The sequence below is a fragment of the Hemicordylus capensis genome, chromosome 5 (genome assembly GCF_027244095.1).
Source record: "Hemicordylus capensis ecotype Gifberg chromosome 5, rHemCap1.1.pri, whole genome shotgun sequence".
Taxonomy (NCBI): domain Eukaryota; kingdom Metazoa; phylum Chordata; class Lepidosauria; order Squamata; family Cordylidae; genus Hemicordylus; species Hemicordylus capensis.
The window spans coordinates 186,164,616-186,188,261 of record NC_069661.1 but is presented as its reverse complement, the minus strand read 5'-3'; the positions used below and the strand labels follow the sequence as shown (position 1 = coordinate 186,188,261).

Sequence of the window (23,646 nt, the reverse complement as noted above, 5' to 3'; positions counted from 1 at the left end):
GCAGCCGCTTATGAGGCTGTTCACTGGAAGGGAAGAAGCTTCTGCTGCTAAGCAGTGATGAGGCGGGGGAGGACACGACAGGAACCAAACATCCTTACTGGAGGGCATTGCAAGGCTGTGGTGAAGGCATGGAAGTTGCTAGCTCAACACCATTCAGGCCCACTGCTGCTGGCTGGCTAACATTATCCAACTCAATGTGGGACACTGAGTAGGGATGTACAAGTAACTGCAGCGGGGAGGCTCAAAGGTGGCGGGGGTCTCTCTTTAAGAGTGGGGGAGGGTGCACTTACCCCTCCTGCTGCTTTCCCCCCACCTACATCCATGCTTTGCACATCCGATTGGGGCAGCAGTGTACCTCCTTGCTGCCCTGTTACCCTTGTCTTCCAGATATGACTGGAAATTGCCGACGCGCCTGCGCGTGCTGGCATGGGCGCGCGGGCATGCACAGGCGCATCTGTGACTTCTGGTCATATTCAGAAGATGAGGGCAATGGGGCAGCCAGGAGGTACACTGCAACCCCGATCGGCTTTGCAAAACATGGACGCCAGTGGGGGGAAGCGGTGGGAGGGGTAAGTGCACCCTCCCCTGGTCTTAAAGGGAGACCCCCACCACATCGAACAGGCAGAACTGCCGGTTCTTTGAACCAGTTCGGAGGCCCATAAAGGGCCTCCGAACCGGTTTTGTGCACATCCCTAACACTAAGTGACTGCAGAGGTGAAGTCCCCTGACCAACCTGCAAATGGGATGTCCCCTGATCAGTGCTTAGTAGCAGACGCAACTTACCTTCAGTGAGCCACCTCACAAGTTGCCACTGCCTATGGTATGTAAGAACAGTGACTGTATGGTGTCTCCCAGGATTGCCTCCCCTGCATGACTTCAGCCTCAAGAGAGAGATGGCAGTTGTTGGTAAAGGAATGTTCATGAAACCTAAATGTGGACCTTCCCATGTGATTAACATGAGTACATGTGTACTTGCAATGAAATAGGTGCATCTGGTTCATCACACATGGCAATCCACAAATGGGTTTCATTACCATTGGCTATAGGGTGGTGGTAACTTAAGGACAGAGGGCATGTTTTGCAAGCTGAAGGTCCTAGGTTAAATCCTTGGCATCTCCAAGTAGGACTAGGAAAGAACCCTGATTGAAACCCCAGAGAGCCACTATCAGTCAATGAGGTAATTCATACAATCAAAAACTGTCATCTACCCAGGTTTGGGAGCTATGTGAGCTCCCAATGTTTGGTTGTGTGGAAGCAAGCTAGGAGGAAAACCTAGGTAGCTTTTTCTCCTACCTTTCTTCCACACAATCACTTCTAACCATGTTTTCCTCTTACCCTGTTTCCATACAAAGGAAAACTGGGAGCTCACACAGCTCCCAAACCCGGGTAGAACACAGTTTTTATTGTGTGAATTACCTCAATGTGCAGTGAATACTAGCCTAGAAGGACCAATGTGCATGCTTTTGAATGCACCAGCCTCCATATAGTGAATAATTACAGCCACCTTCACCCCACTTCAGGGATCATACTACCAAACCACTAGCTGTTGCATCATCAATCATCATCATCATCATCATCATCATCTATCCCTTTTCAGCAACAACAACAAAGTTGCCAAAGTAGTATATATAACAAAAGAATGAAAACATTGTTCTCTGGCCCAAAAGGGCTCACAGTGTTAAAAAAAGGAACAGAAGGGAGACATCAGCCACAGCCACGGTAAAAAGATGATATGCTATCTTGCACAGGGACCATTGCCCTCTCTCTGCTAAATATGAGACCCACCACTTTAAAGGATGCCTCTTTGCCCAGTTAGCAGGGGGCTGACCTGATTCTTTGCAGATAGTAAAGTGCACCGTGATTTTTCCTTCACTTCTGAATAACCAAGTCAGGTGTCCCCCATGCTATTTCAGAGATCATTTCTACAAAGCATGCTATAGAGCAGCATCCCTGCATTGCTGCTCTGAATGGGTTGAATAATCCATTCCTTTACCATTCTGTCACTAACCCAAATATGTGGGGAAAGAGTGGTTAAATGGTAAATACATACAATTTCTGCAAGAATGGAACATTCCCGGCTTTCGTGCACTCGGGACAGGGCCTTCTCTGTTGCTGCCCCTAGACTCTGGAATGCTCTCCCAGTGGCCATTCGTTCCTCAGACTCCATCACGGCTTTTAGAAAGCTTTTAAAGACTTGGCTTTTTACCCAGGCTTTTGCATAATCGTTTTTACTGCGGCTTCTCTGTGTTTTTATCTGTTATTTGTTGTCTTGTTTTTATGCTTGTTTTATGTTTTTAGCTTGATGTTTTTATTGCTTGATGTTTTTATTGCTTTTATTGTATGTTTTAATTTTTGTAAACCGCCTTGGGGTTTTCTTTTAACGAAAAGTGGTATAGAAATGTAAAAATAAAAATAAAATAAATAAACATGTAGGATCACATGTTTACATGTGCATGTTCTGCATGAACATAGGAAGCTGCCATATACTGAGTCAGACCACTGGTCTATCTAGCTCAGTATTGTCTTCACAGACTGGCAGCGGCTTCTCCAAGGTTGCAGGCAGGAATCTCTCTCAGCCCTATCTTGGAGAAGCCAGGGAGGGAACTTGGAACCTTCTGCTCTTCCCAGAGTGGCTCCATCTCCTGAGGGGAATGTCTTATAGTGCTCACACTTCTAGTCTCTGTTTCATATGCAACCAGGGCAGACCCTGCTTAGCTAAGGGGACAAGTCATGCTTGCTACCACAAGACCAGCTCTTCTCTCTTAAAATGAAATGGTGTTGTTGAGTGCTAGTTTTTGGGATGATAGCAGCTGTTCTATTTGCTTCACAGTTTGTCCCTTACTTGTGCCACCCCCAGTCTTCTGAGCTTTCGTCCCTGTTATGGCCATTCCAGATCACTTTTCACAAAGTCCACACAAAAGCCAGAAATTCAACAGGCGTTGTTTCCCTCAGCATGCAGACAGCTTAGCTAGTGGAATGTCTTCTTTTCTTGCAGTTTCCCCCCTGCTTGCAATGGAGGGAAGTGGCAACCATCTTCTTATTGCTTTCCATTACCCTTTCTATGCCTGTCCTCCATACCTACTACCCCATCACATCTACGTCACTTGGCGTGGAACCGAAATATTTGCTACATAGTCTCAGCCAGGAGAATGTAAAATATAAAAGATCCCAGCCTGGAAGCCATTTCCATAAGAGATTTCCATAAGAGAGCCATCGTGGTGTAGTGGTTAGAGTGCTGGACTAGGACCGGGGAGACCCGAGTTCAAATCCCCATTCAGCCATAAAACTAGCTGGGTGACTCTGGGCCAGTCACTTCTCTCTCAGCCTAACCTACTTCACAGGGTTGTTGTGAAAGAGAAACTCAAGTATGTAGTACACCGCTCTGGGCTCCTTGGAGGAAGAGCAGGATATAAATGTAAAATGATAATAATAAGAAGAATGATTTTGTTCTTCTGTTTTCTGCTTTGAGACATGGAAGTACAAAATATTTAAACCATACAGTTATGTATTTTTGCAAGGTCTGTTTGAACATTTGCTGCCTACAAATCAGTGATGCTGTGCAAGCTTGAAGACTCTCATGAAAGTGCAGCCAAGTCGAAACAGGGAGCCACTGCTGATTTCAGAGGCTTTTCGCTGTCTCTAATGTCTGTAAAAACAAGCAAAAAGCCCAACGATCTCTGGAGCTAAGTGCTGGTCAATCAGAACATTAATTAGCGGGCTGCTGATTAATGACACAGAACCTTGTGATTTTCTGAAATCCCTCTATATTCTGGTCGAGTTTGTGCAGAGCTGCAAGCATTCTGTCGAATGTCTCACCAAATGACCAGGCACCGGATTAATGAAATCATTAGTGGACTTTGCCCCCTTGGTCTGCTTGCATTGCTGGTGAAGAAGCCGTGTGTGCCTTTAAGCTGCCAGTGTGACACAGTTTGTACCTTCATTAAGATTTTCTGAACACAGGAAACAATTTTCTTTATTCATTTCGAAAATACTTCAACACCATCTGAAACAAACACCAGCCAGAAAAAACACACATCTATGTATAACATTAAAATCACCGTCATAAAAGTTACGTTTTCGCACAACTGTATTCAGGTATACTTTTGAGATATGTTTAACTTTGTTTTATTTAAAGTGTTTTATTTAGAGTATTTGATGCTCTGCTCTTCAGGCCCCAAAAGGACACTCCTCAGCGACGCCCGAAGAAGTATTTTAAAAACACAGTAAACAAGTTACACGATAAAAATAACGTAAACCGTCCAGAATCAAACCAGCGGAGCAGATTGCAATTGCATTAAGAACAAAAGATTATTTTTTTAAAAAGACTTGACAGCTGAAACGTCGTCTTCAAAAACCGTTTCTGCGGGAAAGTGGTCCATGCTCACAGCCGGTGTACCGCAAAACAGACGACATCCTCAGCTACATGAGCGCTGCCTTTGTCCTCCGTGCCGCTGCGCCACCTAGTGCCGCTGAGCGGGAGCGTCTGCTTCTTGCGCCTCTCTCAGGCACATCCCCCTCTCGTCGTCCCGCTCACAACTGCGGCGGCTGCCAAGAGGCAAACCCACCCGCCTCGACAGCAGCAGCAGCAGCAGCAGCAGCAGGCGAAGCAGCCAGCCAGCGCTGACCGTGCGGAGTGGGGGAGTCTGAAGGGCGCGCGTGAAGCAGACGAACGGACAGGCGCGAGGAGAGTGCGCGAGAAAGCCGCGGGAGCCGTCAAGCACCGACGCGAAGAAGGGCTTTCCCCCGCTTTTCTTCCTCTTTTTTTTCTTTCTTCCGCCCCCCTTTCCCTTGTGGGAGAAGTTAAAGAGCAGCATGGCCGGTGCAAGCCCCTTGTGCTCAGCGCTCTGGCTCTGCGGCGTCCTCCTGTGCCTGGGCAGCCTGCAGCCTGCGCGCGCTGCGCAGCAGCAAGAGGACAGCCTCTACATGTGGATTGACGCTCAGCAAGCCCGAGTGTTGATAGGTAAGGCGCGTCTCGTGCGGGGCGCGCGCGCTCTCTCTCTCGCCCTCCCTCGCTCCCTCCCTCCGAGTCCGGACAGCGCGCGGGGAAGGAGCTCGGGAGGCGAGCGAGGCGCTGCTCTGGGCTTAGTCGCAGTCGCTTTGCCCTGGGTCAGGATAGCTCCGGGCGGAGGCTCCTGGATTCAACTAGATGGAGAAAGGGGTGCTCCTTTGGCAGCACCAAGAATAAACCTCCCCCTCCCAAGGCATGATTTAAACTTGCAGGAGGAGATGAGCTACTGGGGCAGTCACTATCTTTCAGCCTAATCTACCTCACAGAATTTGTAGTGATGAACCTTTCAGGATGAGAGTGGGGTGTAACCTTATACTGTATAGTGTACAGCAGGGAGGGAGACCCGGGTTCAAATATATATTCAGCCGTGAACCTTGCTCGGGCCAGTCACCTTTCAGCCTAACTTACCTCACTGGGCTGCTGTGAGGATGAAATAGAGAAGGGGGAAGCTTGCACACTGCCCTGAGCTTCTTGGAAAAGGGTTAGGGTAGGAATGTAGCTTGTAATAATTACAGCAAACAAATACTGGGCTAAATTCACTTATACACACCTTGGGAGCAATAGAACAAAACATGCCAAATTCTCCACTCACATAGCACTTCTGGGGGGGGGGGCATGGAAACTGCAGGTAGCTTATATGTAACGAATGCACCAGTGTGTATTTCCAACGTTGAAAGCAGTCTGTGCTTTTGCCTATAAAATGAGATGTAAAAGTTGCCCTGTGTGAGGAAGGATTATACTCTCATGCCTCTAGTATCCACGTGCTGTAACTGAGCACTGCTTCCTTGTATGTGTGCATGCTGCTAAAGAGGTGTGTGTGTGTGTGTGAGAGAGAGAGAGAGAGATGCACACATCTATACATGTGGTTTGCATACTTTTCCTGACACAGACATGCTTTCCATGTAGGAAGTCTGAGCAGTCCTCTGGAGGAAGCAGATGTGTTTGTCTTCATGTGAAAATTCTTCAGAGTAAACGTTTGCTTTTTATCCCACATTAGGATCAACCTCCCACCTGTTTCTAGTTAATTGGTTTTGTTTTACAGGCTTTGAAGAAGATATTTTGATTGTTTCTGAGGGGAAGATGGCCCCATTCACTCATGATTTCAGAAAAGCACAACAAAGGATGCCAGCTATCCCAGTCAATATTCACTCTATGAATTTTACCTGGCAAGCAACTGGAAGGGTAGGTAGAGAGTCTGAGACTGGAAAATAGTGGTAGAGCTTGGGACTGGTGGCAGAGATCAGCAACATGCTTAGCTGGAGCAAATATTTAGTTTATAGAACATATTTATGGAAAGTATTTCAGAGATGTGCCCAAAAAAAGCCACTTCAGAGTGGTGCATTGAATCATCTATCATGAGAAACATTAATCAAATCTATAGTAGGCAAAAATATACAGTGCTCTTTCTTTTTTTCTTTTTTGCTCCTCCCACTTTAATGAAATTTTGTTTCTAAACCAAATAGTTCACAATCTGATCTAGGAAATATCATCAAGGAGCATATCAGGGTGTATGTGGAAGGTTGTTGAAACCCAAATCCGAATTATTAGAAGAAAAGTAGATTTGAAAGAGTGATCTTTAGGATGAAAGGATGTTTTAGCAGATGAAAGGCTGAAGGTCACGAATAATGGTGAATTTTTTTGTTTTGTTTTTAGATTGTTAGCCCTTTAGAGATAGGCAAACATTTTCTCATATGTTTTTCTGTGTAAACCACTTTGAGAAATTGCTTTGTTGAAATATGCATATAAATATTTTTAATAATAATAATAATAATTCATGAGATAATTCATAAGAAATTACATTAAACTTTCACCAAATTAGAGAAGGTCTGAGGGGCAGGGGGAAAGATGTGTCTTCAGGTACTTCTTCAAGAGTGGCAGAGACTGAATTGTATGAATCTCTCAAGGCTAGCTAGGCTTTTGCCTTTTGTTATGTTACTTAAGCATAAACTAATAAATAAACTAATAATTTAAACAGAACTTTTTGAGGATATAGCACTTCACTTAGATAATTTCAATAATTCTTGCAAGAGCTCTCAAGGCAAATCAGTTTTGCTGTCTCCATTTCAGATCTGGGAATGAGAAATTGGATTTGCTTAAAAACTATTTAGTGAGTTCATGGCAAAGGCAATATTTTACACACTTCTTGGGTACATAGATCAGTCTCAGCCACTATGCTATACAAGCTCTCAGATTTCAATGTCTTTTCAGAATGGCATTCATTGCTCAAAAGAACCTTTCACTCTGTACTGCATGTTTTGGTTATGGTTTTAAATGTTGCCCCTAGATAACTGTTCCTAACACATCACTGTGGGGGAAGATTTGCAATTATAAAGTATTGTGTCCCAATGATGAAGTAGATCTATTGACTCATCAAGCCACAATTTAAGTTCATTTAATAACATTTATAGGAATGCCTGGCATGACATACTTCAAAGAACAAACACATGTGCAAGTTGACACACTGACAGCATATGGTGAATTTGCATAAAGGGCAGATACTATTGGAATAAAATCTGACAACAAACACTATTCAGGTTAGATATTCTTTTAAAAAACGATTCTTTAAAACAAACCATAAGCAGCAAAATTTGAAATATTCATTAAGAATAGGCCTTGAAGGAGAGTTTCAATAAGTCTTTCATTGTAACCTGTTAACAGGATTCCCAAGTCTTTAGTATAGTAATGCTGAGTGCATTTATGAAGGCTTCATTCTTGAGTCTATATTGTTAGGATGAAATCAGAGATATTACTCTGCAATAATATTATTTTGTGCAGAGAATTTTAATTTAAGCTAAACTTTAAAGAAAAGCTGGGACATGCAATATATCAAGTTCGTCAGAGAATAAGTCATCTTTCCCTTCCTTTTGCTTTTCACTTCATCCATTCTAAAACATTGTTGTTTTTCGAGGAGCAAGTTATTCATTTTGTGGAATCTGTGGTATCCTGTTTGCTTTGGTAACTATGTGTTAGTCTGTTGTTGTGCCCTTATATACGCCTCCCTTTGTCCATTCTGCCTGGTGCAAAATTCAACTGAATGCCAAGCAAATAAATTTTCCTACCTGTGACATGCTGCCTGAGATACAGTTTCTATAAGATTTCTCCTTTTCTTCTTATGCAATTGTGCAATTCATATTGAGTTTTTATGATGGCAGAGGAAAAAACCTCAAACTCTCACAAACAGAATAGAGGGAACAAAGCAAAAAGGAGAAAGTTTAGAAGCAGAACTGGCAACCTTTGTGTTGCAAAGTTAGTCTACTGTTGTGTAAAATACTTACAGGATGGCACCAGTTAAAACACCAAAGAGTATACAATTAGATGCAAAGCTGGTCCAAGTCTTGTGAACCAATACTATGAACGTTTGTAGTGAGTACAAGGCAATGTAGACAAGCCCAAGGTCACAAGTATTTGTGTAGGGGGTTATCTCCCAATAGAAACAAAAGTCATTGTGAGGCTACTACTGTTTTCTTGCTGCCCACAGTAACTGTTTGCAGAACACATTTGGTCCAGACTTGAGGGGATCCTAGGAAAAGTGCCCTCCAGTAAAAAAAAAGTGCCCTCCAGTAAAAGTGCCTCTCCCCTTCAATATTGGGCAATAGTGGCAAAGGTGGCCTTTAACAGAGGTTAAGCTGGTCCTTCCATGAGATGAGGCAGTTGCCTTAGGTGGTGTGGGGCGGCATCCCTTGCTGCCATGGATGCACCTCTACCTACCTGCCCACATCCACCATGAACTCACTTTCTCTCTTCCCCACTGCAGCAGCAGCAGTGACTTCTCTGTCTCTACCTTCCTCCTCCTTTAAAAGCATCTCACCACCTTTTCCTCATTTATTCTTCTAGAAGGATGTGGAGAGTGAAACAGCCAGCTATTGCTGCAGTAGTGGTAGTGGTGCTTGCTGGGGCATAGCTAGGGTAGAGGGGGGCCATGTTTGTCCCTCTCCCCAGTGGCCCCTCGGAGAGAGGGAGATAATGAAGCAAATAGGGAGGGGTAGAGCTGGTGGCCCCCAGGAGCTGGGGGGCCTGGGTTCTTTGAACCCATTGGCTCAATTATAGCTACACCCCTTGCATGGTGTAGTGCATGCTTGCATGGCTGTGCTGGAAGGGAGAGAGAAAAGTTGGCATACCTCAGTGTGGAAGAGAGTGAAAGGAAGTGCTTCCTGACATGAGGTGGTGGGAGGGGAGAGTGGATGCACTTCCAGGCAGGCCGGAAGTGTGCCCACTGGAGGGTGCAGGGTGGGGTGGCATTTGGCACCTTGTCTCAGGTATCCAAAGATTTTAGACTGAAAGCTATGGAACTTCCCTCAGCATTAATGTGATGAGAAGCAGCATTTTAATTCCCCCCAGTGCCCCAGCCCTACTACAGCATTGCTCCAGAACAACACTACATTAAGGGGAATTGTGGGGAAATTAAACAAGGATTCAGAGGAGTGCCAAGGAGGGTTTAAAGTGGGCCCAGTGACAGTGCAGGTAGGCCTTCCTGAGATCCTGAGGCCCCATCATTTGCCCAAGGGTATTGTGTGTGTTACTTCTTGACTTGGTTCCATAACTGTTGAATAGAGAGGTGCTGTTTTGTTGCAACATGTCTTTTCCCTCTCATTGAATAAAGCTAAGAAATCATGCAGTGGTAGTCATATTTCAAATGACAGGAATGTAGGAATAGGAATGTGTGTTAGACATGGGGAGATCATATATAAACCCCAAAAGAGATTTGTATTGTCTCCATTCTGGTCTCTGGCATTTTCCAGCTGAAGGTTTTAATTCAAGGAGAGGCAGCTGTAATGCAGAGTGGCAGATGCTGATGTTTACTACCAAAGAGTGAAGCCAATGTAATATGTCTAGCATTTTTTGGATTGAGAGAGGCATTACTTAGGTCAGAAATTGACTTGGGGAGACAGAGAAGGGAATTTTGACTGTGCTGAGCTTTCCTAGTTTTATCCTTGTCTACAAAGCAGGAGACTGTTGGTTCAAATCCCCACTGGTGTGTTTCCCAGAATATGGGGAACTTCTGTATCGGGCAGCAGTGATATAGGAAGGTGCTAAAAAGCATAATCTCACTGCGCGGGAGATGGCAATGGTAAACCCCTCCTGCATTCTACCAAAGACAGTCACAGGGCTCTGTAGTTGCCAGGAGTCGACAACAACTCGACAGCACAACTCTCCTTTAGAGAAGTAAACAGACTATGGCCGGGTTCACGCATAGCGTGGAACTGGCATTTAAGCCAAGCTGCCACGGACCTGGACACGCATGCAAGCCCCATGTCACTCTAGACTTGGGAACAATATGCTGAAATCTTGGCATATTATGCCCTACTTGTGACACAAAACCAGATATCTGTACCTGAGATTTGAAGGGAGTGACAGATGTCTGGTTCTGTGCCACAAGTAGGGCAGATTATGGTGAGATTGGTGAGTTTGTACATCATACCCAATCTCAGTATATTGTCCCCAAGACTGGAAGCAGAGCTTGTGCATGCGCCCAGAGCTACAGCAGTTTGGCCAAAACACCAATTCTGTTCTATGTCTGAACCCAGCCTATTTGTTATAGTCCACTATTGGCATAATGGGTCAGCTAGAGTTTTTAATGTCGATTTTATCCAAATGTGCTGTACATACCATTTAAACAAAAATATGTCAATGGACTTGAATTCATATAATCTTTCAGAGGAACTGCTAAACCCTCAGATGACATTAACTTTACTTAGGTGGATTTGGCATTCACCTCTCTCCTCCTTTTTTTGCATTCATAAGCAACCCTTTCAATTCATAACTCTTGAAGCAGCTGTAACACTTTGATCAGCTGACATTTTCTCCAGGGTTTATGTAGTTATTGGCTGATAGTCTGACTAAATTACTTGATAAAAGCCCTATTGAAATTAAGTAGTCCTTTAGAATAATTCCTGAGTAGTAGTATTGAATAACTTAGTCTAGATGTCAGCAATACTCTTTTTATCCCATCTTTCAGCCTCATAGTCACGTGTGGTGGTTTATATAGCCACAGACTTACGGCTGTCTTAGATGATATGGCAGGTACCATTGTGCACAACCCGGTATTCTGAACAGTAGCTTTACTGTGCTTTCATGCCATCAAACAGTAAAAATATTTTTTCTTACTTCTGTACTTCAATGGCAATGTGGAAAATAAATATGCTTATGGGCACTATTTTTTAAAGAGGGAAAGGAGTGGAGAGATCCTCGTATCAAAAGCAAAGCTCTAAACATTTAATATTTAATTCTGTTCCACTGTGATATTTTGCATCTTGGTGTTGCGGGCATGTCACCAGAGATCAAAGAATCATGCTTTAGAGATTCCACCTCATTTAGCAAAGCAGGCATGTGCCAACCATCTGTTGTAGCTGCTGACAGAAAACAGCAGTACGTTTCTCAAACTTTTGCCAAAAGAGCTTTATTGCTCAGCAGAGATGAGTTACAAGGTACCTTGTAAGCTACATCTGGTTTGCATAGTAATTTACATGGCATATATGTAAACTACAAAATTACTCTCTTTTTTTTCACAGCAGCACAACCTTTTGGCAAATAAAGTCTTCATTGGGATTTATTATTTTCTGAAAGTAAATTTCCAAAACAAAGAAGTAGTGCTTTGACAAAAAATATGCAAGTAGCCAAGTGCCTTTCCTATTTTGGCAACATTTGGCTTTCTTAACTTTCAGCTGTGGGAGTAAATGGAATGTCCAGATGGAGCCACAGTAGCTGCTCCAGTGCAAGCAATGGGTTGTACTGCTACAGCTGCCACAGAATCAGGTGCCTTGCAAGAGGGGAAAAAGAAATCCAGGGCATTTCCAGATGGAGAGCTTTTTTGTACAAGCTTCTGTAGGCTTGTGGGGTGTAGTCACTCCCCTCGTCCTTCCCATTGAAGTTGTTTTTTAAATTGAAAATCACACTTTTTGTTTTGTGCACTCCCAGCTTACTGAATGTCTATAGCATTTTCCCCTTCACACTTCTGCTGAGACTCCTGTGAAGTTGCAATGAAATAAACCACTTTTGAATGTGGTTTTCATTGTCTCCCTCACCCTGTACAGGCATTCAGACAAGGAATGCCATGCACACTTAGAAGTGCTGAAATCAGTTGGAAGTCCAACCCCACCAGCACGTCCCTCCTGGCACTACTCATCGAAATGGCAGTATTTTTGTAAAGAGGGAAGAACCGGAACTGTGATGGCAGATCACAGAAACAGCTGCCAAAAGGCCCTTCAGAATCCTCTTTGAGGGATGGCTGTTTCCTGTCCAGCAGCACTAGTAATCTTATACACAGCTCAGGTACTCTCCTGTGGCATTACTGAATCAGAAGGCCATCTTCTGACAGCTTCTGTGCTAACACTGCTGAGGCACCAGATCTCAATATCTGCACAAAGCAATGAACATTCAATGAACAAAACAATGAACAATATCTGCACAAAGTAATGAAACTGTGCCAGTTTCAGAAGACCAATGGCAAAAAGCTCAGGGTTTCTGTGCATTTCTATACCATTGCAGCAACACACAGAATTGGTCTACAAATCAGAAAACAACAACAAAAACATTTAACTGGAATCCTTGGATTTATTGGTCATCACTGCTTACTGCCCGTGACATCAGATTCAGGTTAATTGTTCAGATTTCCTTGTAACTACAAATTGCATGTTGTTTACTTCTACTGACATTTAGCTTGTAGAATTTAAAATGGGGTCTGCAGATGTAATTTCTAATTATTGTTATAAGGGAACAAAAGAAACCTAGCAACTCCTGGATATTTGAAGAGGGGAGAGCTACACCACCAGTAAGAATGGAACTATGGTAATCCAATGTGGACTCTCATAACTATGATAACAAAGTCAGCATAACCACCATTCTGGGGTAAACAACAGTGAGAATCTAGTTTTGTTTTGAAGGATATCCAGAATATCCACTTCATGAATGAATCATCTGGCCCCAAGAGGAATCTATTGTCTGTTTATACCAAAACAGCCCTAAGTAAACTCAGGAAGACTTTAGGAAGACTTTATCCTTCAGGAAGACTTTATCACCACTGATGATCACCACTGATCCTTCAGGAAGACTTTATCACCACTGATGATTTATAAAATGCCTGAAAATTTAATATAGGAACATAGGAAGCCGCTATATACTGAGTCAGACCATAGGTCCATCTAGCTCAGTATTGTCTATACAGACTGGCAGCGGCTTCTCCAAGGTTGCAGGCTGGAATATTTCTCAGCCCTATCTTGGAGATGCCAGGGAGGGAACTTGGAACCTCCTGCTCTTCCCAGAGCAGCTCCATCCCCTAAGGCAGGCATCCCCAAACTGTGACCCTCCAGATGTTGCTGAACTAAAACTTTCATCATACCCAGCCACAAAAAATTGTGTCTAGGGTTGCTGGGAGTTGTAGTTCAGCAACATCTGGAGGGCCGCAGTTTGGGGATGCCTGCCCTAAGGGGAATATCTTACAGTGCTCACACATCAAATCTCCCATTCATATGCAACCTGGGCAGACCCTGCTTAGCTAAGGGGACAACTCAAGCTTGCTACCACAAGACCAGCTCTCCTCTCCTAGACCAGCTCTCTTCTCCTCTTTTGATATGGAAACATCAAAAGAAGTTCATCTTCAGCCTAAAAGTCTGAAACCTTTTATGGTTAATTCAGAAGTCAGACCCAGATTGATCTTGAATATTGAACATACATGCGTGGTGGACACCATGTGCATGATGGCACCATGTGAGGGGTTACTGGGATGTGTGTCACCCCAGCAGGAAGCTGCATGGGTCAGGACCTGCTTTCCTTTTTCTTAAAGTTGCTGGTCCCAATTTCCCAAAAGTGCTCGAACCGTACTTCGGAAACATCTCTGAATTCAATCTGATTCTATATTTTGAGTAAGTATTGCCTATAGTCACCATCTGAAAGTGAGAGAGTGAATTCTTCCTTTGCACGTCATGAGATTCCAGAGTGTGGTGTTGGGTAAATGTTTACTTTCTGCTACGGGCTCTCACATAGGATCCTGTAAGGCTGCTGTGCTGCTCAGAATTCTTCCACACACATGTGAGGCCACAAAGGGAAAAACTGAGACTTCTGGGCTGCAGTGACTTTAGCATCTCGTTACATTCAGCTTATTTTCCTTTTCACCCTGCTGAATTTAATTAGTACACTTCTTTTATTTTCAAGAGCTTGGCAGAGAAAGAGATCTGGATGAAAGAGAACAGTCTGTGGCTTTACTTTGAAATTTTCAAGGCAATGTTTATTGATAGAGAAAGCTTGACATAAATGGGCTGAAATGGTGGGCATTCATCACCAAAGACTGCACAATGTGCTCAGCTTTTTGCTTAATCGGTTAGCAGGGTCTGGGGCTTCTCTTCCAGGGCTTCTCTTGGATACTACTTTTCTTGTAGGTAGTATCAAAAAACTGGAGGAGACCAGATAGTAGGCAAGCCATGACAATGGTCTTTACAGTGCCTTTTGTCTTCTATTAAACAAAAGGATGTGGCCTTTCTCTTCTAATAATAGTTTGCCATTACACCTGCTAATGGGCTGCTGGTACACTACTTGTACTAAATGGATAGTGAGTAATAGCAGTAGTAATTACTACCATAACTGAAGGCCATTCAGCAGCTTCATCAAGTACTCAGTAAAGCTGCTGATCCTCTAGGATCTAGATGAATATGGAAAACATGTTGGGTTGGATGGATGAATGGATGGATGTTACCTCTAGTACAAGAAGATGAAGTTATATCAGCACTCTGGTCATTACTAAGTTGGAAGGCTACAGGAATTGATGGAATAGCTACAGAAATATGTCAGGCAACAGAAGAAGAATCAGTCAAGGCTCTAACTGAACTATGCCAGCAAATTTGGAGAACAACACAGTGGCGAAGAGATTGGAAGAGGTCAGTCTACATACCCATACCAAAGAAAGGAGACCTAACTGATTGCACAAAGCATTGCACAATATCCTTAATTTCATATGCTAGCAAAAGAATGCTCAGGATCATCCAACACAGATTGGAGCCCTACGTGGAAAGGGAAATGCCACATATACAAGCTGGTTTCAGAAATGGCTAAGGAACAAGAGAAATCATTGCTGATGCATGCTGGATAATTGAGAAAGCCAAAGAATACCAAAAAGAAATCAATATGTGCTTTATTGACTACAGAAAAGCCTTTGATTGCATTGACCATGCCAAGTTGTGGAATGTCCTTAGGAAAATGGGCATCCCAGAACATCTCATTGTTCTCATGAACATCTCATTGTTCTCATGTCTCTGTACACAGGTTAGGAAGCCACAGTCCAGATGGAACATGGTGAAACAGACTGGTTCCAGATCGGCAAAGGAGTAAGACAGGGCTGTATACTTTCTCCTTATTTATCCAACTTATATGTCGAACATATACTGAGAGATGCTGGATTGATAAGAAGATGAGCGTGGTTTTAAAGTTGGAGGAAGAAACATAGTGTTTCTATGTTGTTCTATGTTGTTCATAGTGTTCTAATGTTGGAGGAAGAAACACAGGAGGAAGCCCTACACTGATGACACCACTCTGATAGCTGAGAATGTGGATGATCTGCAAGCTTTTGTAATGAAAGTCAAGGAGCACAGTGAAAAAATGGGACTACGACTAAATGTAAAGAAGAATACACTAATGACATTGGGTACAGCAACCAGCCTCAGAATTGATAATGAAGACATGGAAGTGGTGGATAGCTTCTTCCTTTTAGGATCGACCATCAACAGTAAAGGATCCAGCAGTCAAGAAACATGCCACAGACTAGCACTTGGTGGGGTTGCAATGAAGGCCTTGGAAAGGATATTTAGATGCCAAGATTACAAAGATTAGAATAATCCAGACAGTGATTTTCCCCATGACACTCTATAGATGTGAAAACTGGACTTTGAAGAAGCAAGATAGAAAAAGTATTGACGCTTTTGAACTTTGGTGCTGGAGAAGACTTTTGAGGATACCATGGACAGCCAGGAAAACCAACAAATGGATCAAAGAACAAATCACTCCAGAATTTTCACTCGAGGCACAATTGACCAGGCTCAAACTAACATACTTCAGACACATTATGCAAAAACCCAGCTCCCTTGAGAAGTCCATAATGCTGGGGAAAGTTGGAGGAAAGAGGACAACCAGCAGCAAGGTGGATGGACTTGATTATGATAGCAATGAATGCACTACTGAGAGACCTTAAAGGCCAAGTTGAAGACAGATCATCCTGGAGAGAATCTATGTGGTCATTAAGAGTCGACACCGTCTTGACGGCACTTAATCAATCAATGTTATTTATAATTTCATTGATTGAGGCTGGAGGGGATTACAGTAATCATATTCACTGAGAGAAGAGCTGTCAAATTTTTATTAAAAAAATACTATGTTCCTTCCCGACCATCAACCCTGAGGGGCATTAGAGAGTATAGCTAGAAAGTAGACCTGTTGGGTCATTGAGGAAAACAAGGGTGAAATCTGTCAATATGTTATCAGAATGTACAACAAAGGACAGATTATTTTTTAATGTACACCAAATTGGAAAATAGAAATAACAAAAGAAATTCTTGAAATACCTTATTGTACATAGATATCAAAATACAGGTGCTATATGGAAAAATAGAGATACAATAGTCTTATAGAGCTGTTTATGAAACACATGTATTTGTTTTGCAACATTTATCTGATTCCAGTAATGCATACATTCTTGAATTTAAACTTCATAGTAACAAAAACTGTTTTTGCCATTTGTGCTCTGTTGACCAAATAGTGATCTAGTTGCATTTCAGAGCATCTATTTTTACAGGTTCAATAGAGGAAAGCTATATGTTGTCCAGTAATCCCAGCAATTCCTCCCCTGGGGCAGCTCTGTGTAACATCAGATTGAGCCATAAAAAGCTTTTGATATGCCAGATTTTGGAAGAATATTCAGTTTTAATGTTCATGAATATTGACTATACTTGGCCATTTTAAAAGGTCTTCAAAACCATGTAACAAGTATACCACAGAAAAGTCAAACATTATCATACAAGTTCAGTCTACTCAGAAGCAATTACTTCTATAATGCAATATTAAGAGTCCTAAATTTGTGTTAAATTCTCCAGCATTCTCCAGCAATTCTCCAACAAGTGATTCAGTTAAGATCTGGATTTTAGGGACTATTACTCCCCACCCCCACCCCCACGACTATTATTTAACAGGGAAGTCAACACCTAATATGAAAGTTTACTGCTTCATGAAAACATATTTTTGCATTTGGTTGTCAAAAGAGACATGTTAAAATTGTGTGTGGTTTTTGTATGAAATGGTTAATGGATAAGGCTCCTATTGAACTTCTGGAATTATATATAGAGCTCAAATATATAGTATGGTTGCAATCATTGTAGAGGTTGACTCCATTTTTGAAATGTATTGCTATTATGTTATTTTTCTTGCTGCAGTCACAGTTTCTCAGTACGATACTTATGCCATATACCTGATTGTGAATCAGTAAACTGGTTCACATGATCATAATGGCTGTGACAAGCATTCTACCCAAGTTGGGCAGCTGTGTGCACTCCCGTTTTGTGATAGTATGCTCCTTAAAAGCAAGGTAGGAGGCAGGGGAAGTGATCATGTGTGAGACTCACACAGTTTAGGGGCCTCCATCCTACCCAGATGCTTACCCAGCTGTTTAATTAGTTAGGAGAAAAAGCCCTCCTACCCAGTGCGAGCCTTGCAGATGTTGAGGAGTGTGAGGAGAAACATTAAATTTCTCACACAGCCGAGTATGCTCTGGTGGTAAAGATGTTCAGCGCAAGAAATTATCTGGAGATAGTAGGTTGAGTTAAAAAATGCACACACAAAGATTTATTAAGGAACTAAAACATCACATATACTAAGAGATACATAGAATAGCATACCAAAACAGGCACTAGCCTTCAACAATTGAACAGTTCTTACTCTTAACTGACCAAGAGAGACTTGTTAACATAACTCATCATGCCTCTAGCGGCCAGAAGAGGTTACTGTAGTGCTAAGAACAATACTTTAGAACTAGCCAACTCCGCACAGAGCATCTGTGCGCTCCTTGGGGCTGGCTGTTTCCCCCTCCCTCTCCCTCCTGTCCAGTCTCTCCTCTCTCGAGCCCCATGCTCTCTTGCCCTCCCCCCTTCCATTCCTCCCCCCCACCTGGACAGAGCCGTGGCGGGTGGCCAAAAAGGATCCCTCTGGCCAAAAAGGATTCCTCCAACCACTCCTGCTCCTGGGCACGAACAGGAAAGCCCCGCCACCCGTTTCTCTTTCGCCCTGGCCTCCAACGGGCGCCGGGGCTGCACCCCGCCACCCGTTTCCCTCCCGTCCCAGGCTGCAACAGGCATGAGGGATTTGCCCAACCGCCCCTTCCCCACTCACTCCCTCTGGCGCCGCCCAGGCCAGTGCCAGTCTGTCCTGCTGCCTCCCGCCTCCCACCCATCCAGCCCTCTCCCCCCCCCACTGTGGTTTCTGGCCTGTCGGCTCCTCACTGCTCCCGCCTCCCCCACAATGCAGCCGCCCCAACACAGCCACCACTACCAGCCCCTTGCTCGGGACAGCCAGGCCTGCCATCCCACCGCCGCCTCCCGCCCCCGACGGACAGGCTGGGCTTTGCCACCGCTGCCACCTCCCCGTTACCTGGGATGGCCAAGCCTGCCATCCCGCTGCCAGCGGCCAGCCGAGGCTGCCTCCTCATGCCGTTTTGTGTCCGCTGCCACCATTTTCTCCCCAAATGCGCTGAATGCCAAGAGCTCTCGCGAGAGTTCCACCGCCAAATTCTTCAGGACACGCATGCCGGCTAAGCGTATTAAATATATAGATTCCCACTTCTAACAGCAGACAATCACTTCCCACACCTCCTCCCTTGCTTTTTATGAACATGCAGTCACAAAGTGGGAGCGTGCAGAGCTCATGAACTTGGGTAGGATTCTTGTCCTACCCTATTGCTGGTCGTGAGAACCAGCCTAATACATATTTGGGAGGGGCCATAGTATGTATATGGGAGGGGCAAGATGGATGTACTTGGTGATAGAGTGCACGCAAAAGATGCTAGGTTCAATCTATACCATCTCCAGTTAAACCTTCAGGTAGTAAGTTATCAGAAATACCTCTGCCTGAGATTCCAGAGAACAGCTACCAGAGTTGACAATAATGGCCTAGTATTGTCTACAATAAGAGCCAGTGTGGTGTAGTGGTTAGAGTGCTGGACTAGGACCAGGGAGACCCAAGTTCAAATCCCCATTCAGCCATGATACTAGCTGGGTGACTCTGGGCCAGTCACTTCTCTCTCAGCCTAGCCTACTTCACAGGGTTGTTGTGAGGAGAGACTTAAGTATGTAGTACACCGCTCTGGGCTCCTTGGAGTAAGAGCGGGATAGAACTGTAATAATAATAATAATAATAATAATAAATTAATTAATACTGTACTAGTAAGAAGTAAGTAAGTTTATGGTTGTAACAATAGGTCACAACCAATGTTCCCTCTAAGGTGCACAGCTGTGCTCCCTCACGCTGATGTCTAGCCCTCCACTCAGTTAATTTTAGTAGCCACACAGTCTTGGCCTCTCGCCCTGCTCCGTGATGGCTGCTTTTTGTGGTCTTCATTTTGTCTTTGGCAGCAGCATAGCAAAAGGCAAAGCAGGTTGTCCTTCTGTCTTCCTTTCCTTCCTTCTTCCTGGCTGGCTTGAGCTCCTCCCTCCTCCTCCGAAACAGGAGGCAGTAGTCGTGACTCTTCATGAGCAAGTGGCTGTGGCGAATGGTTCACTGCTCATTCTGATGCTTTACTGTGCCTGCCTTCTGCTGGCTCAGAGCTCACGCATGCAGTGTGTGTGCAGCAGCAGACTGCCTCCGAGTCAGTTGCAGCAGACATGGCACGAGCACGGTGAGGCGTGGCAGCTCAGGCGAAGTGAGCTGGGTGGAGCAAGGCTGACTGTCTGAGCCTGGAGAGCTGTGCTCAGTTTGCCTTGTTGTGTTTGGTCCCCCGGGCGCCACTGCCCCCCAGCCACCACAGCTCTCCTGAGTTAGCTGGTTGGTTCATCCTTCCCAGCCCCTTGTCACCGTAGCAGCCCAGTACTCCTCCCAAGTCCCCAAAACACAGCCCACAACTCTGTGCCAGTCGTCTTCTGCCCAGTCCCACAGCCCCCAATTGTGCTCCTCTGCAGGAGCCTGCTGCCAGCCAGCGCCACCGCTCCAGCTTTTCTCCACCTAGTGGATGATGGACTCTGAAGCAGAACGTGTTGATTCTTTTAGAGTAAGGGACACGTTCAGACAAGTTAAAACAACACTAGATAGCATGTTAACTGGCTGTGTTGTGTCTCTTAGATTCATGAAAACGAATGGCTCATTAAACTTATATTCCAAACATCCGTTAGTATAGAATTTGCTTCGTCTCTGTGAATTATAGTGCTGTTTAAGGAAATGACTTCTCACTCTGGACATGATCTAATCCACTTCAAGCATACCACCAGTTTCCAGAGAATTCCTATAGGCTTAGGAGATCCCTGTTTTTTTAACCATTAAGTTTAAAAGATGATCCTTAAGGTAAATCCGTGTGTGTGTGTGTGTGTGTGTGTGTGTGTGTGAGAGAGAGAGAGAGAGAGAGAGAGAGAGAGAGAGAGAGAGAGAGAGAGAGAGAGTATTCTATTGAACCTATCGGAATCTTCCAGATGCAGGTGCTGCACTTGCAGTGGATCGTGCCCAACACTACAAAGATTTCTCTTCACAAATTCTTATGAAGATCTTATATCATTAGTCCCCTGCTAACTGAACAAAGAAGCACCTTTTAAAGTGGTGATTCTCTTTATTGGGGGGGGAGCAATGGACCCTATTGACCCCCAGCACAGCATCCCTCCAGGGGCTGTTGCTGGTGTCAGTCTTGTGTTTCTTTTTTAGATTGTGAGCCATTTGGGGATAGGGAGCCATTTTAGACATTTTATTTATTTATATCTATGTAAACTGCTTTGGGAACTTTTGTTGAAAAATGGTATATAAATATTTGCTGTATTTGTATTCATTAACCAGGGCAACTAATTTATACATAAAATATCATCACAATGCAGCAACACTCACATTTTGTGGTTGCTTTTTAAAAAACCTACACAATTAGTATAACTTGGATATCATAAAAATACATGAACCAGAGACTTGCTACACCTTTTTTGAAGGAGTAAAGATTTACAAGAAGAAATATGATTAAAACTTGATGTCAAATATAGTTTTAATATAGTGCATATTCTTGAAAGTGCTGAAGTCATTATGCATCAATTTTTTGTGCCAGATATTTCCCCAAGATGACCTTATTTTAACATTAAGAGATCCGAGAAAGTAACATATAACCTTATGATATGCTTCATGTAATCCATAGTATAGGAGAACCCCATTATCCATGGGGGTTCCATTCCATGGGGGGAGCAGATAGCAAAACCCCAGATAAGGGGGCATTAGGGCAATGGGAATTTTGGGGTTAGGTTCCTGAGGCAGTGAAAAATTGAACAAAAAGGACTGAAATGGAGGGGTGCCCTACTGTGCTCTGTATCCCCAACTGTTCAGCAATGCCCCCCCAGTCCAAAATCATGGCTTTCCCTATGAAAAATCACATTATCTCTCTCACAAAAATTAGCCACAAAATGGTTCCTTTCCTCAAAATGGTGGGCAGAAATGACATAAGAACAGCCCTGCTGAATCAGGCCCAAGGCCCATCTAGTCCAACATCCTGTTTTGCACAGTGGCCCACCAGATGCTGCTGGAAGCCACAGGCAGGAGTTGAGGGCATGCTTTCTCTCCTGCTGTTACTCACCTGCAACAGGTACTCAGAGACATCCTGCCTTTGAGGCTGGAGGTGGCCTGTAACCCTCCAACTAGTAGCCATAGATAGACCTATCCTCCATGAAGTTATCCAAACCCATCTTAAAGCCATCCAGGTTGTTGGCTGTAACCACATCTTGTGGCAGAGAATTCCACGAGTTGATTATGCGTTGTGTGAAAAAGTGCTTCCATTAGTTGGTCCTAGATTTCCCGGCAATCAATTTCATGGGATGACCCCTGGTTCTAGTGTTATGGGAGAGGGAGAAGAATTTATCTCCATCTACTTTCTCCACACCATGCATGACTTTATAGACCTTTATCATGTCTCCCTGCAGTCATCTTTTTTTCTAAACTAAAAAGCCCCAGGTGTTGTAGCCTTGCATCATAAGCAAGGTGCTCTAGGCCCCTGATCATCTTGGTTGCCCTACTCTGCACCTTTTCCAGTTCTACAATGTCCTCTTTTAGATGTGGTGACCAGAATTGTATGCAGTACTCCAAGTGTGGTCGCACCATAGTTTTGTATAAGGGCGTTATAATATTAGCCGTTTTATTTTCAATCCCCTTCTTAATGATCCCTAGCATGGAATTGGCCTTTTTCACAGCTGCCACACATTGAATCACCACTTTCAATGAGCTGTCCACCATGACCCCAAGATCCCTCTCCTGGTCAGTCACCGACAGCTCAGATCTCATCAGTGTATACTTGAAGTTGGGGGTTTTCGTCCCCATGTGCATCACTGTGTGGTCCAGGAGGAATGACCTTAGAGGTCATTCCTGGCGCACTGATATGCAAGTCTTAACCCTTTAATTTCTTGATTTTATTGTGTATACTTAGGTCAGAGGGCAATTACGTGGCTGCGGATGCGCAAAACCACAGATGCTGGGTCCATGATTAGCGAAGTTTGCCTGTGACTGTGCAAAATTCTTATTTATGTTATAAGCTTAAATGCTGGTCCTACATATTGTTACTTTTCAGTCTTTCAGCAAAGCTAACTTTTTCTTACAATTAACTTGTCCCTTTGTAAAAACTCAAAAGAATTATTTTTTATTCATTTTTGAAATTAAAATCTTCATCTATAACAGAAAAAGAGCAACCAAAACAAGATATTTGGGGTTTCACTTAAATATACTGGATGACATGATGAGGAAAATTACTCAAAATAGTCCCATTGAAGTTAAATTTCAGTGTGACTACTTTGAGTAATTTTCCTCATCTTGACAGTCAACAATACACCTCTGCGAGCGACATAGACTTCACAAAATGTTGATATTTTAATTTTGCAAGTTTTAACTGCTATGTGTGACTGATGACTCTTACAGGTTGGATTTCAGCAAGTGTACTTCATGCCTAAAAGATTCAGTGAAAACTTCCTTTATGGCCTGAATAAGTTCATAGCTGACAGTAGCTGCTGAAGTTTCATAGTTTTTAATAGGGTTTAAATTTGGGAGAAAGATATTTATGATACAAGAGTGTAAACTGAAGTGAGCAGAGAAACATGTGGAATCAATAAAGGTTCCATTACAAGACCTTTGCTTCTAGCCACACTTTTAACTTATGTAAGTTATTGATTATACTTTCATGAGATCATAATCAAAAGGTTGTTCTTTGGTAATGGTGTGTTTGAGGAGTTTTATCCCAAACTTCAAAGCTGACTTCTGAGCCTTAAGAACAAAGGCTCACTAGTTTGACGCATGGCCACTGTGAGCCTGTGTGTGCTGTTCATGCTACTACCATTCAAAGAGGTGGATTATCCAACTCATTGGCTGTGAACTCTTCTCTCATCACATTAGGTAACCTTTTATCACCAAAGATGAAAATCTTTAAGTATACATCTTTAGTTGACAGATATGGCACT

The 23,646-nt window shown here is 43.6% G+C and overlaps 1 protein-coding gene across 4 annotated transcripts in view; it reads left to right on the top strand.

Moving 5' to 3' along the window:
- WIF1 (WNT inhibitory factor 1) overlaps positions 1-23,646 on the top strand; it is a 60,999-nt gene that overhangs the window by 9,438 nt on the left and 27,915 nt on the right. The window contains exons 1-2 of one of the 4 annotated variants that reach the window (XM_053251326.1): positions 4,513-4,960; positions 6,051-6,190. In XM_053251326.1, coding sequence (XP_053107301.1) covers positions 4,813-4,960; positions 6,051-6,190 — 288 coding nt within the window. In that variant the 5' untranslated portion in view covers positions 4,513-4,812. Of the gene's footprint in view, positions 1-4,512; positions 4,961-5,050; positions 5,202-6,050; positions 6,191-23,646 lie in introns of those variants that run through there. The other 3 variants (XM_053251325.1, XM_053251328.1, XM_053251329.1) reach the window with 3 other exon arrangements.